The sequence below is a fragment of the Epinephelus fuscoguttatus genome, linkage group LG10 (assembly GCF_011397635.1).
Source record: "Epinephelus fuscoguttatus linkage group LG10, E.fuscoguttatus.final_Chr_v1".
NCBI classification, from domain to species: domain Eukaryota; kingdom Metazoa; phylum Chordata; class Actinopteri; order Perciformes; family Serranidae; genus Epinephelus; species Epinephelus fuscoguttatus.
Genome location: NC_064761.1, coordinates 45,360,468 through 45,383,306, shown reverse-complemented (window position 1 = coordinate 45,383,306; position 22,839 = coordinate 45,360,468). Strand labels below are relative to the sequence as shown.

At 47.1% G+C, this 22,839-nt stretch overlaps 2 protein-coding genes and 1 long non-coding RNA gene across 5 annotated transcripts in view; 2 read left to right on the top strand and 1 right to left on the bottom strand.

Moving 5' to 3' along the window:
* The window catches only part of cdc14ab (cell division cycle 14Ab), a 33,760-nt gene extending 31,809 nt beyond the window's left edge, over positions 1-1,951 (top strand). For all 3 annotated transcript variants that reach the window (XM_049587533.1, XM_049587535.1, XM_049587534.1), the window contains one exon: positions 1,474-1,951. In XM_049587533.1, the coding sequence (XP_049443490.1) occupies positions 1,474-1,503 (30 nt within the window). In that variant the 3' untranslated portion in view covers positions 1,504-1,951. The remainder of the gene's footprint in view (positions 1-1,473) is intronic.
* LOC125895586 (uncharacterized) lies at positions 1,909-4,149 on the bottom strand. Its single transcript, XR_007450187.1, has 2 exons — positions 4,050-4,149; positions 1,909-3,842 (listed from the first exon to the last, which is right to left on the bottom strand). It is a non-coding gene; the product is annotated as an uncharacterized LOC125895586 (long non-coding RNA).
* A 4,398-nt stretch (positions 4,150-8,547) lies between these two features.
* The window catches only part of vcam1b (vascular cell adhesion molecule 1b), a 29,803-nt gene continuing 15,511 nt past the window's right edge, over positions 8,548-22,839 (top strand). Inside the window, exons 1-5 of the mRNA XM_049587828.1 lie at positions 8,548-9,032; positions 14,121-14,423; positions 14,508-14,813; positions 15,567-15,827; positions 15,910-16,182. Coding sequence (XP_049443785.1) covers positions 8,948-9,032; positions 14,121-14,423; positions 14,508-14,813; positions 15,567-15,827; positions 15,910-16,182 — 1,228 coding nt within the window. The 5' untranslated portion in view covers positions 8,548-8,947. The remainder of the gene's footprint in view (positions 9,033-14,120; positions 14,424-14,507; positions 14,814-15,566; positions 15,828-15,909; positions 16,183-22,839) is intronic.

Sequence of the window (22,839 nt, the reverse complement as noted above, 5' to 3'; positions counted from 1 at the left end):
GCCCCTGTCTCTGTCTCTGTCCCTGCCCCTGTCTCTGTCTCTGTCTCTGTCTCTGCCCCTGTCTCTGTCTCTGTCCCTGCCCCTGTCTCTGTCTCTGTCTCTGCCCCTGTCTCTGTCTCTGTCTCTGTCTCTGCCCCTGTCTCTGTCTCTGTCTCTGCCCCTGTCTCTGTCTCTGTCTCTGTCCCTGCCCCTGTCTCTGTCTCTGTCTCTGTCCCTGTCTCTGTCTCTGTCTCTGTCTCTGTCTCTGCCCCTGTCTCTGTCTCTGTCTCTGTCCCTGCCCCTGTCTCTGTCTCTGTCTCTGCCCCTGTCTCTGTCTCTGTCTCTGCCCCTGTCTCTGTCTCTGTCTCTGTCCCTGTCTCTGTCTCTGTCTCTGTCTCTGCCCCTGTCTCTGTCTCTGTCTCTGCCCCTGCCCCTGTCTCTGCCCCTGTCTCTGTCTCTGTCTCTGCCTCTGCCCCTGTCTCTGCCCCTGCCTCTGCCCCTGTCCCTGCCCCTGTCTCTGCCTCTGCCCCTGCCCCTGTCTCTGCCTCTGTCTCTGTCTCTGTCTCTGTCTCTGTCCCTGCCCCTGTCTCTGTCTCTGCCCCTGCCCCTGTCTCTGTCTCTGTCTCTGTCTCTGTCTCTGCCCCTGCCCCTGTCTCTGTCTCTGTCTCTGTCTCTGTCCCTGCCCCTGTCTCTGTCTCTGTCTCTGTCTCTGTCTCTGCCCCTGTCCATGTCCCTGTCCCTGTCCCTGCCCCTGTCCCTGTCCCTGTCCCTGTCCCTGCCCCTGTCTCTGTCTCTGTCTCTGTCCCTGTCCCTGCCTCTGTCTCTGTCTCTGCCCCTGTCTCTGTCTCTGTCTCTGTCCCTGCCTCTGTCTCTGCCCCTGTCTCTGTCTCTGTCTCTGCCCCTGCCTCTGTCCCTGTCCCTGTCCCTGCCCCTGTCTCTGCCCCTGTCCCTGCCCCTGTCTCTGCCCCTGTCTCTGTCCCTGCCCCTGTCTCTGTCTCTGTCTCTGTCTCTGCCCCTGTCCATGTCCCTGTCCCTGCCCCTGCCCATGTCCCTGTCCCTGTCCCTGCCCCTGTCTCTGTCTCTGTCCCTGTCCCTGCCTCTGTCTCTGTCTCTGTCTCTGCCCCTGCCCCTGCCTCTGTCCCTGTCCCTGTCCCTGCCCCTGTCTCTGTCCCTGCCCCTGTCTCTGTCCCTGTCCCTGTCTCTGTCTCTGCCCCTGTCCCTGCCCCTGTCTCTGTCTCTGTCCCTGCCCCTGTCTCTGTCCCTGCCCCTGTCTCTGTCTCTGTCTCTGTCTCTGCCCCTGTCCCTGTCCCTGTCTCTGTCCCTGCCCCTGTCTCTGCCCCTGCCTCTGTCCCTGTCCCTGCCCCTGTCTCTGCCCCTGTCCCTGCCCCTGTCTCTGTCTCTGTCCCTGTCTCTGTCTCTGTCTCTGTCTCTGCCCCTGTCCCTGTCTCTGTATATTAAGATATGTGACAGGTGTCTTTATGTTGTGTCTTTCAGTCTCTTCAGTCTGAGTACATCCAGTACTAGGTCAACAGGTCTGACCTGAGGAGGACACATTACCCATAACCCCCCTGTGAAGCAGCTCAGTGACTGAAGAGACTCTGTGTTCACGCCGTGTGTCAATGAGCACGATGTAAATATGATGTCATCATCCACATGAAGGACAAGAAGAAGAAGAAGAAGATATATTTGGATAAAGAGGACAGATTTTATATTTGTTATGAGAAAAAGATATTTTTGTTTTTATAAACTGACTCTCCGTTGTCATGGTTACAGTATTTACTTCCTGTCTCTGCCCAGCAGGTTATTTTGATTGATTAATCTTTTGTAATTAACAGCAATAATAATAACAGTAGAAGAAGAAGGGACCCACAAACTGAATGTCAGCAACTAAACTCAGGAAACACACCTGTGTGTGTGTGTGTGTGTGTGTGTGTGTGTGTGTGTGTGTGTGTGTGTGTGTGTGTGTGTGTGTGTGTGTGTGTCGGGGGCGGAGCCAGTATCAGTTGACGCCCACTCAGCCTTAAAGAAGCTTCTGATTGGTCATTTAGTTTGTAGTGTCTGAAACAAAGCGGCTTCACTGTAGATTAGCTCGTTATGCTAACAGCTAATTGTTGTGAACAGTTGAGTGAGAGAGCGACTGACTCCTCGTCTCTGCTGTCGATCTAAACATCCGTTCATCATCCTGTTTACAGGACTAATATTATGGGCTGTTGTTTGTGTGTGTTGGCCGTCAGGTGACGACGCCGTCATAGAAACATGAAGGAATCGTGTTAAATTTGAGTCACTGCGACTGAAACCAGCTGAATGTTTGTTTAGTTTGTTGTAAAAGAAGTTATTGAGCAGTGGATGATGCGTTCACTGACCAGAGGAAATGTAGTGAAAGGGATTATGACCTTTATGAGCAAAAACAGTGAGGCTGAATTTAAAGTAAGTTTAAATTTAAAATTTTTAATGATAAATTAGAAGATTATAAATGAAGTTTATCTGTGCAGGTAGTTTATTAAAAATATCTGACATGTGTCTGTTAATTTTATTAAATTTGATTTTAAAGTTCCAACTGAAGGAAACATGAAACCAGAGAAGAATTTATACAGAAAATGTCAGACTGTTCCTTTAAATGTTTCATGTGTTTTTGATCATGTGGCACCATGTCATGTCTGTCAGCTGATTGGCTGTGTGGAGACCAGCTGACTGTTGGACAGCTCTGATTGGCTGAAGGGTGGATGGTAAATGTTCTCATTAAGGAACCTCGATCAGATTGATCAGAAAATATTTTTAATGTTTGAGTTTTCTACCTCTGATGACATCAGCACGGTTTTTCTGTTCATCACACGTGTCACAGACATGTCACACGCGTGTAGTGAGCCTTTCAGGAGGAAACATTAAGACTTCAACATAAAAGCTCAAGGGACCAACACAGGAAAAGGAAATGTTAGAATAAAACTCCAGTTTAGTCCTTAAAGGGAAAGTTTGTGTTATCAGCGTACGACTTCCTGTGACTCAGCTCACACCCCGTGTTAACTCCGTGTTAACCTAAACCTAGGACGGTATGATTCGGCATCAGCAGAGCTTCATGTGAGTCAGAGAGGAAACACTGACGAGAAGATGTTGGTCGTTGTTCTAGGTCAGCTAGCTAAATAGGTACCTCTGGTTATGGTCAGTAGTAATTACCATGGTTACAAAGTAAACATGAAGCAGGCGTGTACTGATGACGTGACGAAGAAGTCATGATTGGACAACAAACACATGACGTAAATTCCATTAGCTCTGTTTCACACTGCTAACTTTAGCACCAATTTTCAGAAGAGAACACAGGATATCAGACGCTAACCTGCTACAGAGCAGCAGCTAGCCCTGGGCTAAGGGAGTTAAAGGCTAACCCTCAGCCCACTTTCTAATGGATCCCTTATCCAGGGCTAAGTGCAGTGTGAAAAGGGCTAACAGCTTGCTTAGCCCAAGGCTACCAGCCTCCTTAGTGTGTGGCTAACAGTTTCTTAAGCCCAAGGGCTAAGAGCTCCCTTAGCTCGAGGCTAACCGCTCCTTTAGCTCGAGGCTAACAGCTCCCTTAGCTCGAGGCTAACAGCTCCTGTAGCTGGAGGCTAACAGCTACCTTAGCTGGAGGCTAACAGCTCCTGTAGCTGGAGGCTAACAGCTCCTTTAGCTTGAGGCTAACAGCTCCTTTAGCTTGAGGCTAACAGCCCCTGTAGCTGGAGGCTAACAGCTCCTGTAGCTTGAGGCTAACAGCTCCTTTAGCTTGAGGCTAACAGCTCCTGTAGCTGGAGGCTAACAGCTCCTGTAGCTGGAGGCTAACAGCTCCCTTAGCTCGAGGCTAACAGCTCCTGTAGCTGGAGGCTAACAGCTACCTTGGCTCGAGGCTAACAGCTCCTGTAGCTCGAGGCTAACAGCTCCTGTAGCTTGAGGCTAACAGCTCCTTTAGCTTGAGGCTAACAGCCCCTGTAGCTGGAGGCTAACAGCTCCTTTAGCTGGAGGCTAACAGCTCCTTTAGCTGGAGGCTAACAGCTCCTGTAGCTTGAGGCTAACAGCTCCTGTAGCTGGAGGCTAACAGCTACCTTAGCTGGAGGCTAACAGCTCCTGTAGCTGGAGGCTAACAGCTCCTTTAGCTTGAGGCTAACAGCTCCTTTAGCCTGAGGCTAACAGCCCCTGTAGCTGGAGGCTAACAGCTCCTGTAGCTTGAGGCTAACAGCTCCTGTAGCTGGAGGCTAACGGCTCCTTTAGCTGGAGGCTAACAGCTCCCTTAGCTCGAGGCTAACAGCTCCTGTAGCTGGAGGCTAACAGCTACCTTGGCTCGAGGCTAACAGCTCCTGTAGCTCGAGGCTAACAGCTCCTGTAGCTTGAGGCTAACAGCTCCTTTAGCTTGAGGCTAACAGCTCCTTTAGCTGGAGGCTAACAGCTCCTTTAGCTGGAGGCTAACAGCTCCTGTAGCTTGAGGCTAACAGCCCCTGTAGCTGGAGGCTAACAGCTCCTTTAGCTTGAGGCTAACAGCTCCTGTAGCTTGAGGCTAACAGCCCCTGTAGCTGGAGGCTAACAGCTCCTTTAGCTGGAGGCTAACAGCCCCTGTAGCTGGAGGCTAACAGCTCCTGTAGCTGGAGGCTAACAGCTCCTTTAGCTTGAGGCTAACAGCTCCTTTAGCTGGAGGCTAAGTACTGTGTAAAACATGCTAATGTCAGTTGTGAATGTTTCTCTGAAGTGCCTCACCATGTGTCTGATGTTTGAGTCGTCAGCGGACGATCTTTCTCTGACGGACGAAGATGTTTGAGTGAAAAACTTTAATTTGTTGCTGATTCTTTATTTTATTGTTCAAATATTTGTTTAAAGGGAAAAGTTAGAAAATAACTTGTAGTTTTTATCTGAGACAAAATAAACAGATTTCTCTTCTGAAGCTGTTTTCTGTTTTAATGTCTGGCACACACACGATAAATACAGTCGTATTGATCTGAAGTCACGTCTCAGGTGTTTCAGTCTGATGTTTGATATCGTTCAATACGTCTCATTTTAGATATATCAACAAATGAATATATATAATCTGTGACGCAGTTTATAAAGTTATATCTGAAACTGTCAGTTGATCGATTGATGAGTTGATCAGAAAGTCAAACATTCAAACATTTGATGGTTTCAGATTTTCTTCAGAATAAAATGAATCATGTTGAACTCTGATTAAATCAATCAATTAATCAATCAGATTCATGGAGAAAATATATTGACATGTTTTTACCACAGGAACATTTTCAGGACTGTTTTATGGATCAATGTTTCGTCCTGTCATAGGTATTAGAATATCTCTGACCAATCAGAGCAGTCGATCTTAAAACAGGTGACAGAGAGGCAGCAGGTACAAACACCTGTCAGCAGTTAGCTAACGCCTGAGGATGATGTCAGCGGTCACACCTGTGTGTCTGCACGTTAATGTTGCTGCTCCTCAGCTTCCTGTTCACCTCTCAGGTCAGCTGACTGTTGGCTAACGGCGCCGCTTACTCAGCACCGACTGAGAGGAACGCCGTCCCAGGCGCCAGTGATACTGTGGAAACATGGCGCCAGGTCTCTCCTCAGGTCTCAGGTCTCTCCTCAGGTCTCCCCTCAGGTCTCTCAGGTCTCTCAGGTCTCTCCTCAGGTCTCAGGTCTCTCGTCAGGTCTCTCGTCAGGTCTCTCGTCAGGTCTCTCAGGTCTCTCCTCAGGTCTCTTAGGTCTCTCCTCAGGTCTCAGGTCTCTCCTCAGGTCTCTCAGGTCTCTCCTCAGGTCTCTCAGGTCTCTCCTCAGGTCTCAGGTCTCTCCTCAGGTCTCAGGTCTCTCGTCAGGTCTCTCGTCAGGTCTCTCAGGTCTCTCCTCAGGTCTCTCCTCAGGTCTCAGGTCTCTCCTCAGGTCTCTCAGGTCTCTCCTCAGGTCTCCCTTCAGGTCTCTCCTCAGGTATCTCCTCAGGTCTCCCCTCAGGTCTCCTCTCAGGTCTCTCCTCAGGTCTCTCCCCAGGTCTCTCCCCAGGTCTCCCCTCAGGTATCTCCTCAGGTCTCCCCTCAGGTATCTCCTCAGGTCTCTCCTCAGGTCTCAGGTCTCTCCTCAGGTCTCTCAGGTCTCTCCTCAGGTCTCTCAGGTCTCTCCTCAGGTATCTCCTCAGGTCTCAGGTCTCTCCTCAGGTCTCTCCTCAGGTCTCCCCTCAGGTCTCCCCTCAGGTCTCAGGTCTCCCCTCAGGTATCTCCTCAGGTCTCTCCTCAGGTCTCCCCTCAGGTATCTCCTCAGGTCTCAGGTCTCTCCTCAGCTATCTCCTCAGGTCTCCCCTCAGGTCTCTCCTCAGGTCTCTCAGGTCTCTCCTCAGGTCTCTTAGGTCTCTCCTCAGGTATCTCCTCAGGTCTCAGGTCTCTCCTCAGGTCTCTCCTCAGGTCTCCCCTCAGGTATCTCCTCAGGTCTCTCAGGTCTCTCCTCAGGTATCTCCTCAGGTCTCCCCTCAGGTCTCTCCTCAGGTCTCTCCTCAGGTCTCAGGTCTCTCCTCAGGTCTCTCCTCAGGTCTCAGGTCTCTCCTCAGGTCTCCCCTCAGGTCTCTCCTCAGGTCTCTCAGGTCTCTCCTCAGGTCTCTCCTCAGGTCTCTCCTCAGGTCTCTCCTCAGGTCTCTCCTCAGGTATCTCCTCAGGTCTCTCCTCAGGTCTCAGGTCTCCCCTCAGGTCTCTCCCCAGGTCTCTCAGGTCTCCCCTCAGGTCTCTCCTCAGGTCTCTCCTCAGGTCTCTCCCCAGGTCTCTCAGGTCTCTCCTCAGGTCTCTCCTCAGGTATCTCCTCAGGTCTCCCCTCAGGTCTCTCCTCAGGTCTCAGGTCTCCCCTCAGGTCTCTCCCCAGGTCTCTCAGGTCTCCCCTCAGGTCTCTCCTCAGGTCTCCCCTCAGGTCTCTCAGGTCTCTCCTCAGGTCTCTCCTCAGGTCTCTCAGGTCTCTCCTCAGGTATCTCCTCAGGTCCCAGGTCTCTCCTCAGGTCTCTCCTCAGGTATCTCCTCAGGTCTCTCAGGTCTCTCCTCAAGTCTCTCCTCAGGTATCTCCTCAGGTATCTCCTCAGGTCTCAGGTCTCTCCTCAGGTCTCTCCTCAGGTCTCAGGTCTCCCCTCAGGTCTCTCCCCAGGTCTCTCAGGTCTCCCCTCAGGTCTCTCCTCAGGTCTCTCCTCAGGTCTCTCAGGTCTCTCCTCAGGTCTCTCCTCAGGTCTCTCAGGTCTCTCCTCAGGTATCTCCTCAGGTCCCAGGTCTCTCCTCAGGTCTCTCCTCAGGTCTCTCAGGTCTCTCCTCAAGTCTCTCCTCAGGTATCTCCTCAGGTATCTCCTCAGGTCCCAGGTCTCTCCTCAGGTCTCTCCTCAGGTCTCTCCTCAGGTCTCTCAGGTCTCTCCTCAAGTCTCTCCTCAGGTCTCTCCTCAGGTATCTCCTCAGGTCTCAGGTCTCTCCTCAGGTCTCAGGTCTCTCCTCAGGTCTCTCCTCAGGTATCTCCTCAGGTATCTCCTCAGGTCTCAGGTCTCTCCTCAGGTCTCTCCTCAGGTCTCTCCTCAGGTCTCTCCTCAGGTATCTCCTCAGGTCTCAGGTCTCTCCTCAGGTCTCAGGTCTCTCCTCAGGTCTCTCCTCAGGTATCTCCTCAGGTATCTCCTCAGGTCTCAGGTCTCTCCTCAGGTCTCAGGTCTCTCCTCAGGTATCTCCTCAGGTATCTCCTCAGGTCTCAGGTATCTCCTCAGGTCTCAGGTCTCTCCTCAGGTATCTCCTCAGGTCTCAGGTCTCTCCTCAGGTCTCTCCTCAGGTCTCTCAGGTCTCCCCTCAGGTATCTCCTCAGGTCTCTCCTCAGGTATCTCCTCAGGTCTCAGGTCTCTCCTCAGGTCTCTCAGGTCTCCCCTCAGGTCTCTCCTCAGGTCTCTCAGGTCTCTCCTCAGGTCTCTCCTCAGGTATCTCCTCAGGTCTCTCCTCAGGTCTCTCAGGTCTCCCCTCAGGTATCTCCTCAGGTCTCAGGTCTCTCCTCAGGTATCTCCTCAGGTGTCAGGTCTCTCCTCAGGTCACCTGGTGAGTAAAGCAGCTTCACTTTTAGTCACAGTGTCTTCATCTCGTGTGTCATCACCACTGACTGTATTTAAAGATGGACGACGCATCTCTGAAAAAAATGAAGCCAAAACATCCTGATACAGCCGCCGAATATTGTTATATATTCACAGAAAGTTTATTAACATCCGATGGAGACAGGAAGTCCCCGTCCCACCCTCTGTTAAAGAGAGATGGACAATTAAAGACCCAACAACAGAGTTTATTATAGAGTATTGATTATTAGAGATGATTATCGATAATTACATTATAACCGAGACAGTGTGCAGACGTGCCCTTCACACAGGTGACACGAAACAAACACACCTCGTTCATCAGTGAGAGTAACTCAGGTCACATGACTCCACGTCAGCCATCAGACTGATCAATAACAGACAGTGTCTGTTATTGATCAGTCTGAACATCAATCAGTCACTAATCACTCAATCAGAGGTCACTGCTGTGCTGTAAAACAAAAACACTCGTTACATTTTCATTATTTGAATGATTTATAATAAAGTTTGAACAGTTTGAATTATTAATAAATAAACAGAGACAACAGGAAGTGAAAAAGAAACAATAAAAACATTTTATTGATCATATTTATCAGATATTTTAAAACCTGTTTTCATCTTTTGTTTCTTCTTCTGGATTTTATAATGAATCAGATTCTTCACTGATCTTCAGTGAAACAAACAGAAACAGATGATTTGATCAGAAACAAAGAGACAGAGACTTCCTGTCTGTCCTGCAGAGGGCGCCGTGGTCTCACATCTCTACAGAGAGATGGCGACATAAAGAGACAGGAGGAGGAGGAGGAGGAGGAGACATAAAGGGGTTCAGAGGAGGCGTTTGGTTTCAGAGGATTTTACAGATTGAAGTGATTCAGTCGACACACAAAGGAGACGCTGCTGCTTCATTCATTCATGTATTCATTTATTCATGTCTGCATCAGAGCGTGTGACCCTGTGAGGAGTGAGATGTCTGTCTGCAGGATCTCTGTTCTCTCAGGTAAGACCTTTAATATCTAATATCAAATGTGAAACAGTGAATCACATGAAGACGAAGCCTCGTTTAACAGTCTGATCTGATGAACTGATGAAGGGATGAAGTGATGAGCTCAGTCTGAAGGGATGAACTGATGAAGGGATGAGCTCAGTCTGATGAAGTGTCTGTGAGCTTCAGACTCTGGTGACATGTTGGTTTATAATTTCTCTTCATGTTCAGCGTCGTCCTGAGACACAAAACGTGTTTCACAGTTTATTCTGACGGTGAAACAATCAGATCAAATTAAAATATTTTATTGTGAACATTTAAAAAGTGATAAAATAGATAACCACATATATGTGTAAACAAACAAACAAACAAACAGGAACAGATCCACATTAAGCAACATAAATAAAAAGCAACTGTTGCTGTTAATCAATCATCAATCAAACCAAAGAGTTGATCAGAGACGGAGGGTGAGCACAGTGATCACAGCTCAGTGTGTCAGTATTGATTATAGATCAGAGAGAAGATGAGGTGACTCCAGGAGGGGTCACGACCTGCAGGCTGAGAAACACTGAGCTGTGTGTGTGTGTGTGTGTTATCTGAAATAATATATTCAGATATAACTCTGTTATCGCCAACATTTGGATCAATAACTGTAATTTAATTACATGTAACTAGTTACAGTTACATTCATTTGTAATTTAATCACCTAACTCAGAACTGTGAGTCTGACGCTCTGATTAACAGACTGACACTGAACTCACCTCTGGATTTATAATTAATAATTATCTATAATTATTCTAATTATCTGTTACTATTTAACTGCTGCAGTATTCTTCAGTTTGCCTCTTAATTATCTTTATTATATTTCTCATGTTTATTCTGACTCTTTGTCGTGAACATTACAACAGAATACATATATATAACATTAGTTGATTCAGAGTTTAAAGCAGCTCATATCTGTATAACTGACACACTCACACTCAGCACAGTGAAGACATATTTAAGTGCCACTGAAGTTAAGGTTTTTGGCTCAGAATATGAGAAAAGGATAACGGCCTTTTTACCATCTTTACCAAGAGTGTCTCTGCGTTAGTTTGGTGCTACAGTATTTACACTGAATCATTCAGCATAACGTTTGCCAACCTTTGTTATCTCTGCCATTACAGATAAGTTAATGAAGCTAAGCTCCAGAAGTTAACGTTAGCTTAACTAGAGCCCTTTGGACAACAGCTAACAATGATGTACCATCACCAAAGTACAAAACTAGAACAAAATAGGCTAATGAACTCCCAGCAAACAAGGTGACATGATGAACAACGCAGCTAGGAGCTAACGTTAGGCTAACTTTAGCTAACGTTAGCTAGAGATGTTAAAGATAACTTTATATTTCTTTCCAGCAAAGTGACAATATGTTGCCTCAAACACAATGTTGACTTACCTTAGAACAGATGTAGACATCATTGTTAATCTTATTCACGTTGAGTTGATGTTGTGGTCTAACGTTACCACACAACTTTATCCAAAGGAGACACTTTTCTCGCTTGAGATGTGGTTTAAAGTGTAAAAATACAACTGGTCGCCCAGCCTCTCAGGATACCTTGTGTCAGAGTTGCATGTACCCCATGCACACCGTTTGACCATTTTTAAACTTCAAATCTCAGAAAAAGCTCATAAAACCCAACAAACTGACTTTCTGTAATGCATTTCAATGGACGTCCAGGCAGAGAATGTCCCAGTGTATGGGAATGGCTATACGCACTGTGATTGGCTCATCGCGTTTGAGGGCGGGGCTTAGCCATAGGTCAATTCTCTGTTCTTTATAACTGATCAGTTTACAATCCAGGATCAATAAAGTTTCTCTGACTCTGTAGCTAGTTTCTCCTGAACACTGGACTTCACCTCGTCTTCTCTGCCTTATGTTCTATCAGTTGTATATAAATAACTTTATTTATAATCAGCTTTCATACACAGAATAAAGTGTTTAAGGATTCGGCAGCAGAGACAAACAGATCAAACCTGACAGTTACACTCATTCAAGGACAATAATAACCGTCCATGTGGAGACTAGAACAGACAGATTATGGGCTGTGTTATGAAGACATGTTTGGAGTCATCATTTCAAGCTGAGCAGCAGCTCAGATGTTTTATAGAGACGTCAGGAGCAGCTGAGGACCATCTTAGAGTTCCAGAGGGTGAGAGGCTGTCAGGAGCTCAGACACCTGCTGATCAAAACCCCCCAAATTATTAAAACTGAAAGTGAAACTGATCCGAACATAAGTTAAAAGAGTGAAGCTGCTGAGGAAACTGAACTGAAACTGAAAATATTATAATTAAAATCAAACTAATAAAAATATAGAACTGTAAAAACTCTGCTGTCGTTCAGTCAGACCAACAGGAGGAAGTGGAGACTCTGTCACGGACTACTTTCAGTGGCGGATTAATCCACACTGTATGAATGGACACGTTTCTGTCCTGTCCTGGTCTGTCATGTCCTGTCCTGGTCTGGTCTGGTCTGTCATGTCCTGTCCTGTCCTGTCCTGTCCTGTCCTGGTCTGGTCTGTCATGTCCTGTCCTGTCCTGTCCTGGTCTGGTCTGGTCTGGTCTGTCCTGTCCTGGTCCGGTCTGGTCTGGTCTGGTCTGTCCTGTCCTGGTCTGGTCTGTCCTGTCCTGGTCTGTCATGTCCTGTCCTGGTCTGGTCTGGTCTGTCCTGGTCTGGTCTGGTCTGTCCTGTCCTGGTCCGGTCTGGTCTGGTCTGTCATGTCCTGTCCTGGTCTGGTCTGTCCTGTCCTGGTCTGGTCTGGTCTGTCATGTCCTGTCCTGGTCCGGTCTGGTCTGGTCTGTCCTGTCCTGGTCTGGTCTGTCCTGTCCTGTCCTGTCCTGTCCTGTCCTGTCCTGGTCTGGTCTGGTCGGGTCTGATCGGGTCTGGTCTGGTCTGATCTGATCTGATCTGGTCTGGTCTGGTCGGGTTGGGTCGGGTCAGGTCTGGTCCGATCTGGTCTGGTCTGGTCTGGTCGGATCTGGTCTGGTCTGGCATGGCATGGTCTGGTCTGTCCTGACCTGATCTGGTCTGGTCTGGTCTGGTCTGTTATGGTCTGGTCTGGTCTGTCCTGTCCTGTCCTGTCCTGGTCTGGTCTGGTCTGGTCTGGTCTCTCCTGGTCTGTCATGTCCTGTCCTGGTCTGTCCTGGTCTGGTCTGGTCTGGTCAGCCCTGGTCTGCCATGTCCTGTCCTGGTCTGGTCTGCCCTGGTCTGTTATGTCCTGTCATGGTCTGGTCTGGTCAGCCCTGGTCTGCCATGTCCTGTCCTGTCCTGGTCTGGTCTGGTCTGGTCTGGTCTGGTCTGTCCTGGTCTGGTCTGGTCTGGTCTGGCATGGCATGGCATGGCATGGCATGGTCTGTCCTGACCTGATCTGATCTGATCTGATCTGGTCTGGTCTGATCTGATCTGGTCTGATCTGGTCTGGTCTGGTCTGGCATGGTCTGGTCTGTCCTGACCTGATCTGGTCTGTCCTGACCTGGTCTGGTCTGGTCTGTCCTGACCTGATCTGGTCTGGTCTGGTTCCTGCTCCTACTTTTAAACTGTTCAGATCTTTTCCACTAAAACAAACTGGTTCAGAACTGGAGACGTCGTTTCTCACCTGGAACCAAAAACATCAGGTTCACTTTGACCTGTGAACTGTGATGTCATCAGTGGGCGTGTCTTATTCTCCAGGTTAGTAACGTTAAGTAAGAACTCCTCAGAACAGAGAGCGTACAGTGTTCTCCTTAAAGGGGAACTAATGTTGTTTTCACCCTGGGCCCTATGTTCAGATCTGCTTTTGTCTAAATGAGTGATAGGATGTTCAATATGTGACATGTCTCCAGTACGAAGCTAGGGCTGACCTGCCTGCAGCTATATTAAATAATAGGGCACTCAGACAGCGTCAAACAACGTCAAAATACGTCCACTAAAAGTGCATTTTTTTCACACAGATAGGCTCGGATTGTTAGTATAATTATCTGACAACATAACGGAAAGGAGAAATGAACGTGTGTGTTTACCTTTAGCTGGATTCAGACATGTTCCTCTGCCTGTTGCTGCTCCCTCTCTCTCCTCGTCCGCTCTTCAGTTTCGATGAGCTCTGCGTCCGTGTGCGTCCGTGTACTCCGTGTTCAAATAAATACGGGCGCTCATCACATTCAAATGGCTCATCCAGATCCAGCTGGTCAAAATCAGGTACAAATTCAGCCAGGACTACTCCAAACAGAGGAACTCCTGGCGTTTGTAAGGTCACTCCAGCGGTAACTTCCTGCAACAACTCAAATCTCGACAACAAACATGTCCGAATTTTTACCCGATTTTGACCAACTGGATCTGGATGAGCCGTTTGAATTTGATGAGCGCCCGTATTTATTTGAATGCAGATCAAATAATAATCAACAATCAGTCACTTGGCTATGACTGTTTACTTCTGTTAAGCCACGCCCTCTGTCGATGTCACGTCCTTGATCACAGCGGTAACACCAAAGTTCCAGGAATCATGAACAGAAGGTTGCACAAAACAAAACGCCTTAAGTTAAGATTTCCTTAAAGTCTGGGTGAAGGTTTCCTCAAAATAAAATCAGTTGCACAAAACACCCTTAAGCCTTCCCCTTAAGGTTTCCTAAAAATGTTCCCTTAAGTATTTAAGGTTTTCTCCTTATCTTGGTCTTAAGGAATCATTACACAAAAGACCTTAGCAACCAAAGCAAGGTAAAAAAAAACAAACAAAAAACAAGAACCCTTAAGGTCCCTCAGACTGTCTTAACTCCAACACGAGTTTAAGGAGCTAAATGAGAGTTCTGAGACCAGGAGACACGTCTGATGTCACAGGAAGAAGAGAACTCTGAGGATAATTCAGCTCCTCATCAATCAACACTGAAGGAATTCTGACCAGGAGAAGTTTCAGATGTGAACATGCGATAGTGGTGTTGATGATGTCACTGATGATGCGTTCACAGCAGACGGAGCTCTAGAAGTGTTACAAATTATTCATCACCTGAAACAGGAAGTGAAAACTCTTCAAGAGCAGCAGGTTGATCAGTGGATGTTTGTTTGTTAGTTAATGTTGTTGTTTACCTCCCCAGCTGTGCTGCTGATGTCATCGTGGTGCGTTCAGGGTCTGCGTGTGGACATGTTTCCCAGAAGGCCTCTGTTCAGACTGGGCGAGCGTCAGCAGCTGGAGTGTCGGGTCCAAGACTGTCCCACAATGCCAAGCATGTCCTGGTCTCTGATGGGGGACCGACCGCTGACGGCCTCCATCAGCACCAACAGAAGCCGCTCCGTGGTGACCTTTGACCCCGTCATGATGGAGCACGAAGGAGCTCTGCTGTGTCGAGTCAACTGTGGAGGAGACCAGAGGCAGGCCACCACGCCTGTGCACGTTTACTGTGAGTACACACATGCACTGTACATGTACCTGGACCGCAGGGCAGTGTCAGCGTGATGATGTCATCGTTCTCTTCCTGCTCCAGCCTTCCCATCAGCCCCTTTGATCACAGGCCAGGACCGCCTACATCTGGGGGCGGAGTCTGTCCTCACCTGTCAGGTGTCTGATGTTTACCCCGCCGAGCTGCTGACCGTCAGCTGGCTACAAGGAGATGTTGTCCTGCAGAGAATTGTTGGAGACGCTGGATCGCTCTCGGTGCGGTCTGAGTACAGGTTCACGCCTCAGGATCAGGACTCTGGAGGAAACATCAGCTGCAGCGCTACGCTGGACCTGCAGGACCTGCCAGCTGAGGACAGGACCAGAGACACCACCGTTCCCCTAAACCTGCTCTGTGAGTCCTTTAGTCCTCTATAGGTCAGTCCTCTGTAGGTCAGTCCTCTAGTTCTCCAGTCCCTTGTAGGTCAGTCCTCTAGTTCTCCAGTCCTCTGTAGGTCAGTCCTCTGTAGGTCAGTTAGGATAGACCAAATTTTCGCAATATTACGCAGATGAAAAAATGCAGTCCGTGAGGTTTGTTTTAAATGAGAATTAAAAGACAAATCTTGATCAAATATTACTCCGAGGTTTCTTACGGTAGTGCTAGAGGCCAGAGCAATGCCATCTAGAGAAACTATGTCATCAGATAAAGAGTCTCTGAGTTGTTTGGGGCCAAGAACAATAACTTCAGTTTTGTCTGAATTTAACATCAGGAAATTGGTGCTCATCCAAGTTTTTATGTCTTTAAGGCAGTTATGGAGTTTAGTTAATTGATTACTTTCTTCTGGCTTCATCGATAAATACAACTGAGTATCATCCGCATAACAATGGAAATTTATAGAGTGATTTCTAATGATGTTACCTAAAGGAAGCATATATAGAGTAAATAGGATTGGTCCGAGCACAGAACCTTGCGGAACTCCAAAACAAACTTTGGTACGTAAGGACGATTCATTATGAACGTGAACAAACTGAAAACAATCAGATAAATAAGATTTAAACCAGCTTAGTGCAGAACCTTTTAGGCCAATTAAATGTTCTGAGCATCTTCATTAGTCTGATGCATCCTCTTCCCTCTCTTCCTCCTCCTCTTCCTGTTCCTCCTCCTCAGATGCTCCTGTTGTCACGGCGATATCAGACTCCGTGTTGGTGATGGCCGGCTCTCCGCTCACACTCAGCTGCTCTGCGAAAGGAAACCCAGAGCCGACAATCACCTGGAGCTTCAGAGCTGCAGACAACCAGTCTGAGTGGAGGCGTGGAGGTCATATGGTGGTCATGTGGGCGGTGACTCTGTCTGATGCTGGATGGTACGACTGTGAGGCGTGGAACAGCGAGGGGAACCAGACCGCCGGGCTGCAGGTCACGGTTCACGGTGAGTGTGAAGCCCCTATTTCATTCACTCCCTCTGTAGCTGCTGAGCTCCACACTGACACACCTGTCGGCTCCTCCCACAGCTCCGCCCACCAACACCTCCCTCTTGGTGAGTCCAGGTGAGCAGGTGATGGAGGGTCAGCAGGTGACCTTTACCTGCCACTCAGACGGAGCTCCGCCCCCTACACTGGTACTGAGGAGGGATGGGGCGGAGCTTCAGAGGACTGACACCGCCTCCTCCTCGTCGGTCTCCTTCAGCCTCTCCTCCGCCCATCTGGAAGACTCCGCCCACTACCAGTGTGAAGCCTCCAACCAATATGGGTCCCAGCTGGGCACCAGCTCTGTCACTGTCACAGGTACTGGTTCCACTGGTTTCACTGGTCCCAGTTGTTTCACACTCATCTGTTCTGGATAAAATAACTTTGTTTGATTTTGATTTTATTTTGAAGGTTAGATTTCTGTTAGTTTTATTCTGAAGCTCAAACTTCCTGTTTTAAAGGTCCAGTGTGTCAGATTCAGTGGCGTCTGTCAGTGAGGATTACAGATTACAGATTACAGATTACAACCAGATGAAACTTCTCCTGGTCAGAATTCCTTCAGTGTTGATTGTTGAGGAGCTGAATTATCCACAGAGTCTCTTCCTCTCAGAACAAACAGAGCAGCTGATTGACACCAGGAAACACTCAGAACAAACAGGTTCAGGTTATAAACCAGTGTTTCTCTGTCACTGCTGATTATGAACACATGAATGTCCCCACATAGAGTCAGTGTTTGGTTTGTCCGTTCTGGGCTACTGTAGAAACGTGGCGGTGCAACATGGTGATCTCTGTAGACGAGGACCTGCTCCCTGTGTAGATATAAACAGCTCATTCTGAGATAACGAAAATACAACCATTCTGATTTTGAGCTGATTAAACATCTGGCTAAGGCCCCTGTCCGTGAGCTCTTCAACTCCCACCTCTGGAAGAGTTTCTCATGCATCCCAGGGGGTTGGGGACATGGAGTCTGAGTGGTCCATGTTCAAAGCCTCCATTGTGGAGGCGGCTGCTAAAAGTTGTGGTCAGAAGGTTGTTGGTGCCTGTCATGGTGGCAACCTGAGAACCTGCTGGTGGACACCAGCAGTGAGGGAGACCATCAATTCAATTCAATTCAATTTTATTTATAAAGCCCAATATCACAAATCACAATTTGCCTCACAGGGCTTTACAGCATACGACATCCCTCTGTCCTTAAGACCCTCACAGCTGATCAGGAAAAACTCCCCAAAAAACCCTTTAACGGGGAAAAAACGGTAGAAACCTCAGGAAGAGCAACTGAGGAGGGATCCCTCTTCCAGGACGGACAGACGTGCAATAGATGTCGTACAGAACAGATCAACATGATAAATTAACAGTAATCCACATGACACAGAGAGAGAGAGAGAGAGAGAGAGAGAGAGAGAGAGAGAGAGAGAGAGATGCAGGTAATGACAGTAGCTTACAACAACATTAATGAAAGTAATAATATTATAGTTATAGTTCTGGCTACTGCGGTACAATATGTTGAAAGTATGTATTAATATCTGGCAGTATACATGTGTGACAATAGTCATATGTGTATAATAACAGTAGAAGTATGACTAATGACTAATGATGGCAGCAGCAGCAGGAGGCATCTGGCAGGACCACGGCAGCAGCACAAACACACACGTCACGCTGTCCAGGCACCGCTGTGATATGAGTTAATCTGAGAGACAGTGGAGCACAAAGGCTCCGGAGAAGAAGCCGAGTTAGTGACATCCAGAATGGCCGAGTTAGCAAGATGCAGTAATAGAATACGAGAGAGAGAGAGAGAGAGAGAGAGAGAGAGAGAAGGAGAGAAGGTGCCCGGTGTATTATAGGGGGGTCCTCCAGCAGACTAGGCCTAAGTCAGTTTAACTAGGGCTGGTACAGGGCAAGCCTGAGCCAGCCCTAACTATAAGCTTTATCAAAGAGGAAAGTCTTAAGTCTAGTCTTAAATGTGGAGACGGTGTCTGCCTCCGGACCGTAACAGGAAGATGATTCCACAGGAGAGGAGCCTGATAGCTGAAGGCTCTGGCTCCTGATCTACTTTTTGGAGACTTTAGGGACCATGAGTAACCCCATGCTCTCAGAGCGCAGTGTTCTGTGTGGATAATATGGCACTATGAGCTCTAAGATATGACGGAGCTTGACCATTTAGAGCTTTATAAGTTAACAGTAGATTTTAATTCAATTCTGGATTTTACAGGAGCCAGTGCAGAGAAGCTAAAACAGGAGAAATATGATCTCGTTTCTTAGTTCCTGTTAGTACACGTGCTGCTGCATTCTGAATTAGCTGGAGAGTTTTTAAGGACTTACTAGAGCTACCTGATAATAGAGAGTTACAGTAATCCAGCCTTGAGGTAACAAAAGTGTGGACCAATTTTTCTGCATCTTTTCGGGTCAGGATAGGCCTAATTTTCGCAATATTACGCAGATGAAAAAATGCAGTCCGTGAGGTTTGTTTTAAATGAGAATTAAAAGACAAATCTTGATCAAATGTTACTCCGAGGTTTCTTACGGTAGTGCTAGAGGCCAGAGCAATGCCATCTAGAGAAACTATGTCATCAGATAAAGAGTCTCTGAGTTGTTTGGGGCCAAGAACAATAACTTCAGTTTTGTCTGAATTTAACATCAGGAAATTGGTGCTCATCCAGGTTTTTATGTCTTTAAGGCAGTTATGGAGTTTAGTTAATTGATTACTTTCTTCTGGCTTCATCGATAAATACAACTGAGTATCATCCGCATAACAATGGAAATTTACAGAGTGATTTCTAATGATGTTACCTAAAGGAAGCATATATAGAGTAAACAGGATTGGTCCAAGCATAGAACCTTGCGGAACTCCAAAACAAACTTTGGTACGTAAGGATGATTCATTATGAACGTGAACAAACTGAAAACGATCAGATAAATAAGATTTAAACCAGCTCAGTGCAGAACCTTTTAGGCCAATTAAGTGATCCAGTCTCTGCAGCAGAATTTGATGGTCAATTGTGTCAAACGCACTAAGATCTAATAAAACAAGTACAGAGACAAGTCCTTTGTCTGAAGCAATCAAAAGGTCATTTGTAATTTTAACTAGTGCTGTCTCAGTGCTATGATGCACTCTAAATCCTGACTGAAATTCCTCAAATAGATTATTATCATGGAGAAAATCACACAGCTGGTCTGCGACTACTTTCTCAAGGATCTTTGACATAAAGGGAAGATTAGATATTGGTCTATAGTTGGCTAACACCTCTGGATCCAGGGTGGGCTTTTTAGTAGAGGTTTAATTACAGCTACCTTAAAAGACTGTGGTACATACCCTGTTAACAAAGATATATTGATCATGTGTAATATGTACATGTTAACTAAAGGAAAAACTTACTTAAGTAGCCTAGTTGGGATGGGGTCTAAGAGACACATTGATGAAGAAAAGCAATCTAAATATATATATTTCAGGTCTTACAGCTGTGTTTGAGGGCAGATAGGTACTGTCTGAGGACAAGAGGTCATGAATTTTACCTCTAATAGTTAGAATTTTGTCATTAAAAAGCTCATAAAATCACTGCTGCTAAAGTCTAAAGGAATACAAGGCTCATTAGGTTGACTTTCTGTCAGCCTGGCTACAGTGCAGAAAAGAAACCTGGGATTGTTTATTTTCTTCTATTAATGATGAGTAATAGTTTGCTCTGGCATTACGGAGGCCCCTCTTATAAGTTTTGAGACTGTCTGCCCAGATTAAACGAGATTCTTCCAGTTTGGTTAATCGCCAATTCCTTTCAAATTTTCACGATATTTGTTTTAACTTACGGGTTTGAGAGTTATACCAAGGAGCGAACTTTCTTTGCTTTTTTTAACTTCTTTTTAAGAGGAGCTACAGAGTCAAGTGTTGTTCACAGCGAGCCTACGGCGCTATCGACAAAATGATCAAAGTCGGTACAGGAAACCTCTGTTACTGAGGGACTTGGTATTGAATTTAATGACGGAGTAATCTTTTCCTTAAATTTTGCGACAGCACTATCTGATAAACATCTAGTCTAGTAACTGTTGCTGAGTGGCGTGTAATCGAGTAAAGACATCAAAAGTACTCAGATACTGATCCGAGAGCGCGGGATTCTGTGGAAAGACTGTTAGGTAATCAATTTCAAGTCCATACGTCAGAACTAGATCGAGGGTATGGTTAAAACAGTGAGTGGGTTCATGTACACCCTGACTGAAGACAATGGATTCTAATAATTAGATTAACGCTTAAGCCATTGAGTCATTATCAACGTCGACATGAATGTTAAAATCGCCTACAATAATAAATTTATCTGATTTAAGAACTAAACTGGATAAAAACTCTGAGAATTCAGATACAAATTCAGAATACGGGCCAGGAGCATGGTACACTATAACAAGTAAAAGTGGCTGCGGGGTTTTCCAGGTCGGATGTAAAAGACTAAGAACGAGGCTTTCAAATGAATTATAATCTAGTTTAGGTTTAGGGCTGATTAACAGACTAGAGTTAAAAATGGCTGCAACTCCCCCTCCTCGGCCGCTGCCTCGAGGAATGTGGGTATTATTATGACTGGGAGGAGTGGACTCATTTAGACTAACATATTCATCTGGACACAGCCAGGTTTCAGTGAGACTGAGTAAATCAATATGATTATCTGATATTAATTCGTTTACTAACACTGCTTTAGACGATAGAGACCTGATATTCAACAGTCCGCATTTAATTCTATTGTTTTGTCTTTCTGTCACAGAAGAGGTTTTAATTTTTATGAGGTTGTTATGCACAACTCCTCTTTGTTTAATTTTAGATTTAAATAATTTAGGTGGTCGGGGGACAGACTGAAGAAAGAGGCCTTTCAGGTCTGGCTGACCCAGGGGTCTCCTGAAGAAGTAGAGAGGTACTGGGTAGCCAGATGGGCTGCATCTGTGGTGGTCGCCAAAACAAAACCTGGATGTGAGAGGAGTTCAGAGAGACGACAGAGCCTCAGGATGGGAAAGTATGGCCTGTCTCAGGCTGTGTTCAGCAGAGAAGAACTGCTGACCCAGACTGGGGATACTGTTGAGCAGTGGGAAGAGCACTTTGAGGAACTCCTGAACCCGGCTATCGTGTCCTCCATGGAGGAGGCAGAGTCTAAAGAGTCGGGGGAACTCTCGTCCATATCCCTGACAGAGGTCTCTGAGGTAGTCAGAAAGCACCTCAGCACAAGACTCCATGTGTGGATGAGATTCACCCTGAGATGCTGAAGGCTCTGGACACTGTTGGGCTTTCTTGGTTGACACACCTTTTCAGTGTCACATGGAGGTCTGGTACAGTGACTGTGGAGTGACAGACCGGGGTGCGGGTTCCCGTTTTTAAAGAACAGGACCACATGGTGTGCTCCAGTTACCAGTAATCTGTTGGACCTCAGATTCAGGAGGAGCAGCGTGGAGTCCGTCCTATCTGTGGGACAGTGGAGCCCATCTGGTCTACATGTGCTTTGTGGACTTGGAGAAAGTTATGACCATGTCCACTGGGGAGACCTGTTGGGGGTACTGCAGGAATACTGGGTACCAGGGTCGCTGCTAAGAGCCATCCAGTCCTTGTAAAAGCAAAGTGAGAGCTGTGTCTGAATACTTGGCATAAAGTCAGACACGTTCTCGGTGGGTGGTGTTCCTCCATCAGGGTTGTCCCTTGTCTCTGCTGCTGTTTGTGATATCCATGGACGGGATTTCGAGGTGCAGCCATAGGGAGGAAAGGGTCCGGTTTAGGGACCTCAGAATTGCATCTCTGCTTTTCACAGATGATGTGGTTCTGTTGGCTTCATCACACCGTGACCTCCAGCATGACCTGGGGCGGTCTGCAGCTGAGTGTGAAGTGGTTGGGATGAGAGTCTCCAAATCTGAGGTCATGGTTCTCCACTGGAGAACGATGGATTGTTCCCTCTGGGTTGGGAGAGAGTTACTGATCCAAAGAGAAGGAGCTCAGGTATGTCTGGGTCTTGTTCACAGTGAGTGTGGGATGGATCAGCAGTTTGGTGTGGCGTCTGCAGTGATGAAAGTAATGCACTGGATGAAGAGGTAGCTGAGCCAGAAGGCAAAACTTTCCATTTCCTGGTCCAGCTCTGGGTAGTGACTGAAAGAATGAGGTCACAGATACAAGCGGCTGAAATGAGTTTCCTCTGTAGGGTGTCTGGGCTCAGCCTTAGAGATAGGGGGAGGAGTCAGACATCTGGAGGGAGCTCGGAGTAGAGCCGCTGCTCCTTCATGTTGAGGTGGTTCAACATCTGATCAGGATCCTCCTGGTCCAGCTGGTAGGAGGCCCCGGGGCAGACCCAGAACACACTGGAGGGATTACTGATCTCATCTGGTCTGGGAACACCTCGGGGTCCTCCAGGAGGAGCTGGAAAGTGTTGCTGAGGAGAGGGACGTCTGGAGGACTTTGCTCAGCCTGCGGCCCCTGAGACCCAGCCCTGGATCAGAGGATGAAGATAGACTGATGGTTTTTCTTTAAAGAAAACATAGTTATGATGGCTGCCATGGCGTGAGTGTGTGTTACAAGCTGCAGTCTGCTGGCTCAACTATTTGTCTACTGAGGCTTCTGTAATATATGTTTCCACTCCAAACACGTTTGGTGTTAATGAACTACTTGCGGTGAATTAAGAAAAGTAAACTAAAGCTGCCTTTAACACCTAACCAACGAGTTATTTGACCCTTCTCTTTGCGTGAGCGGAAAGCCTGCTGGCCTTACAATGGGTGACGAGCCAATTACTCTCCAAAGCATCTTGGATAAGATGCAGCAAATGCAGCTCGACATGATTTCACACATGGATACTAAAATTGATCCACTTGGAGCCAGATTGACCAAAATTGATAACTCACTTCATATGCTTGGAGAGCAGGTCATCGAGATTGAGCAGAGAGTAAGCTCAAATGAGGATGATATATCAGACCTGGTCAAGCGCGTTAAAGTGCTGGAAAAGGAGAACACTGACCTGAAATCACAGTCTG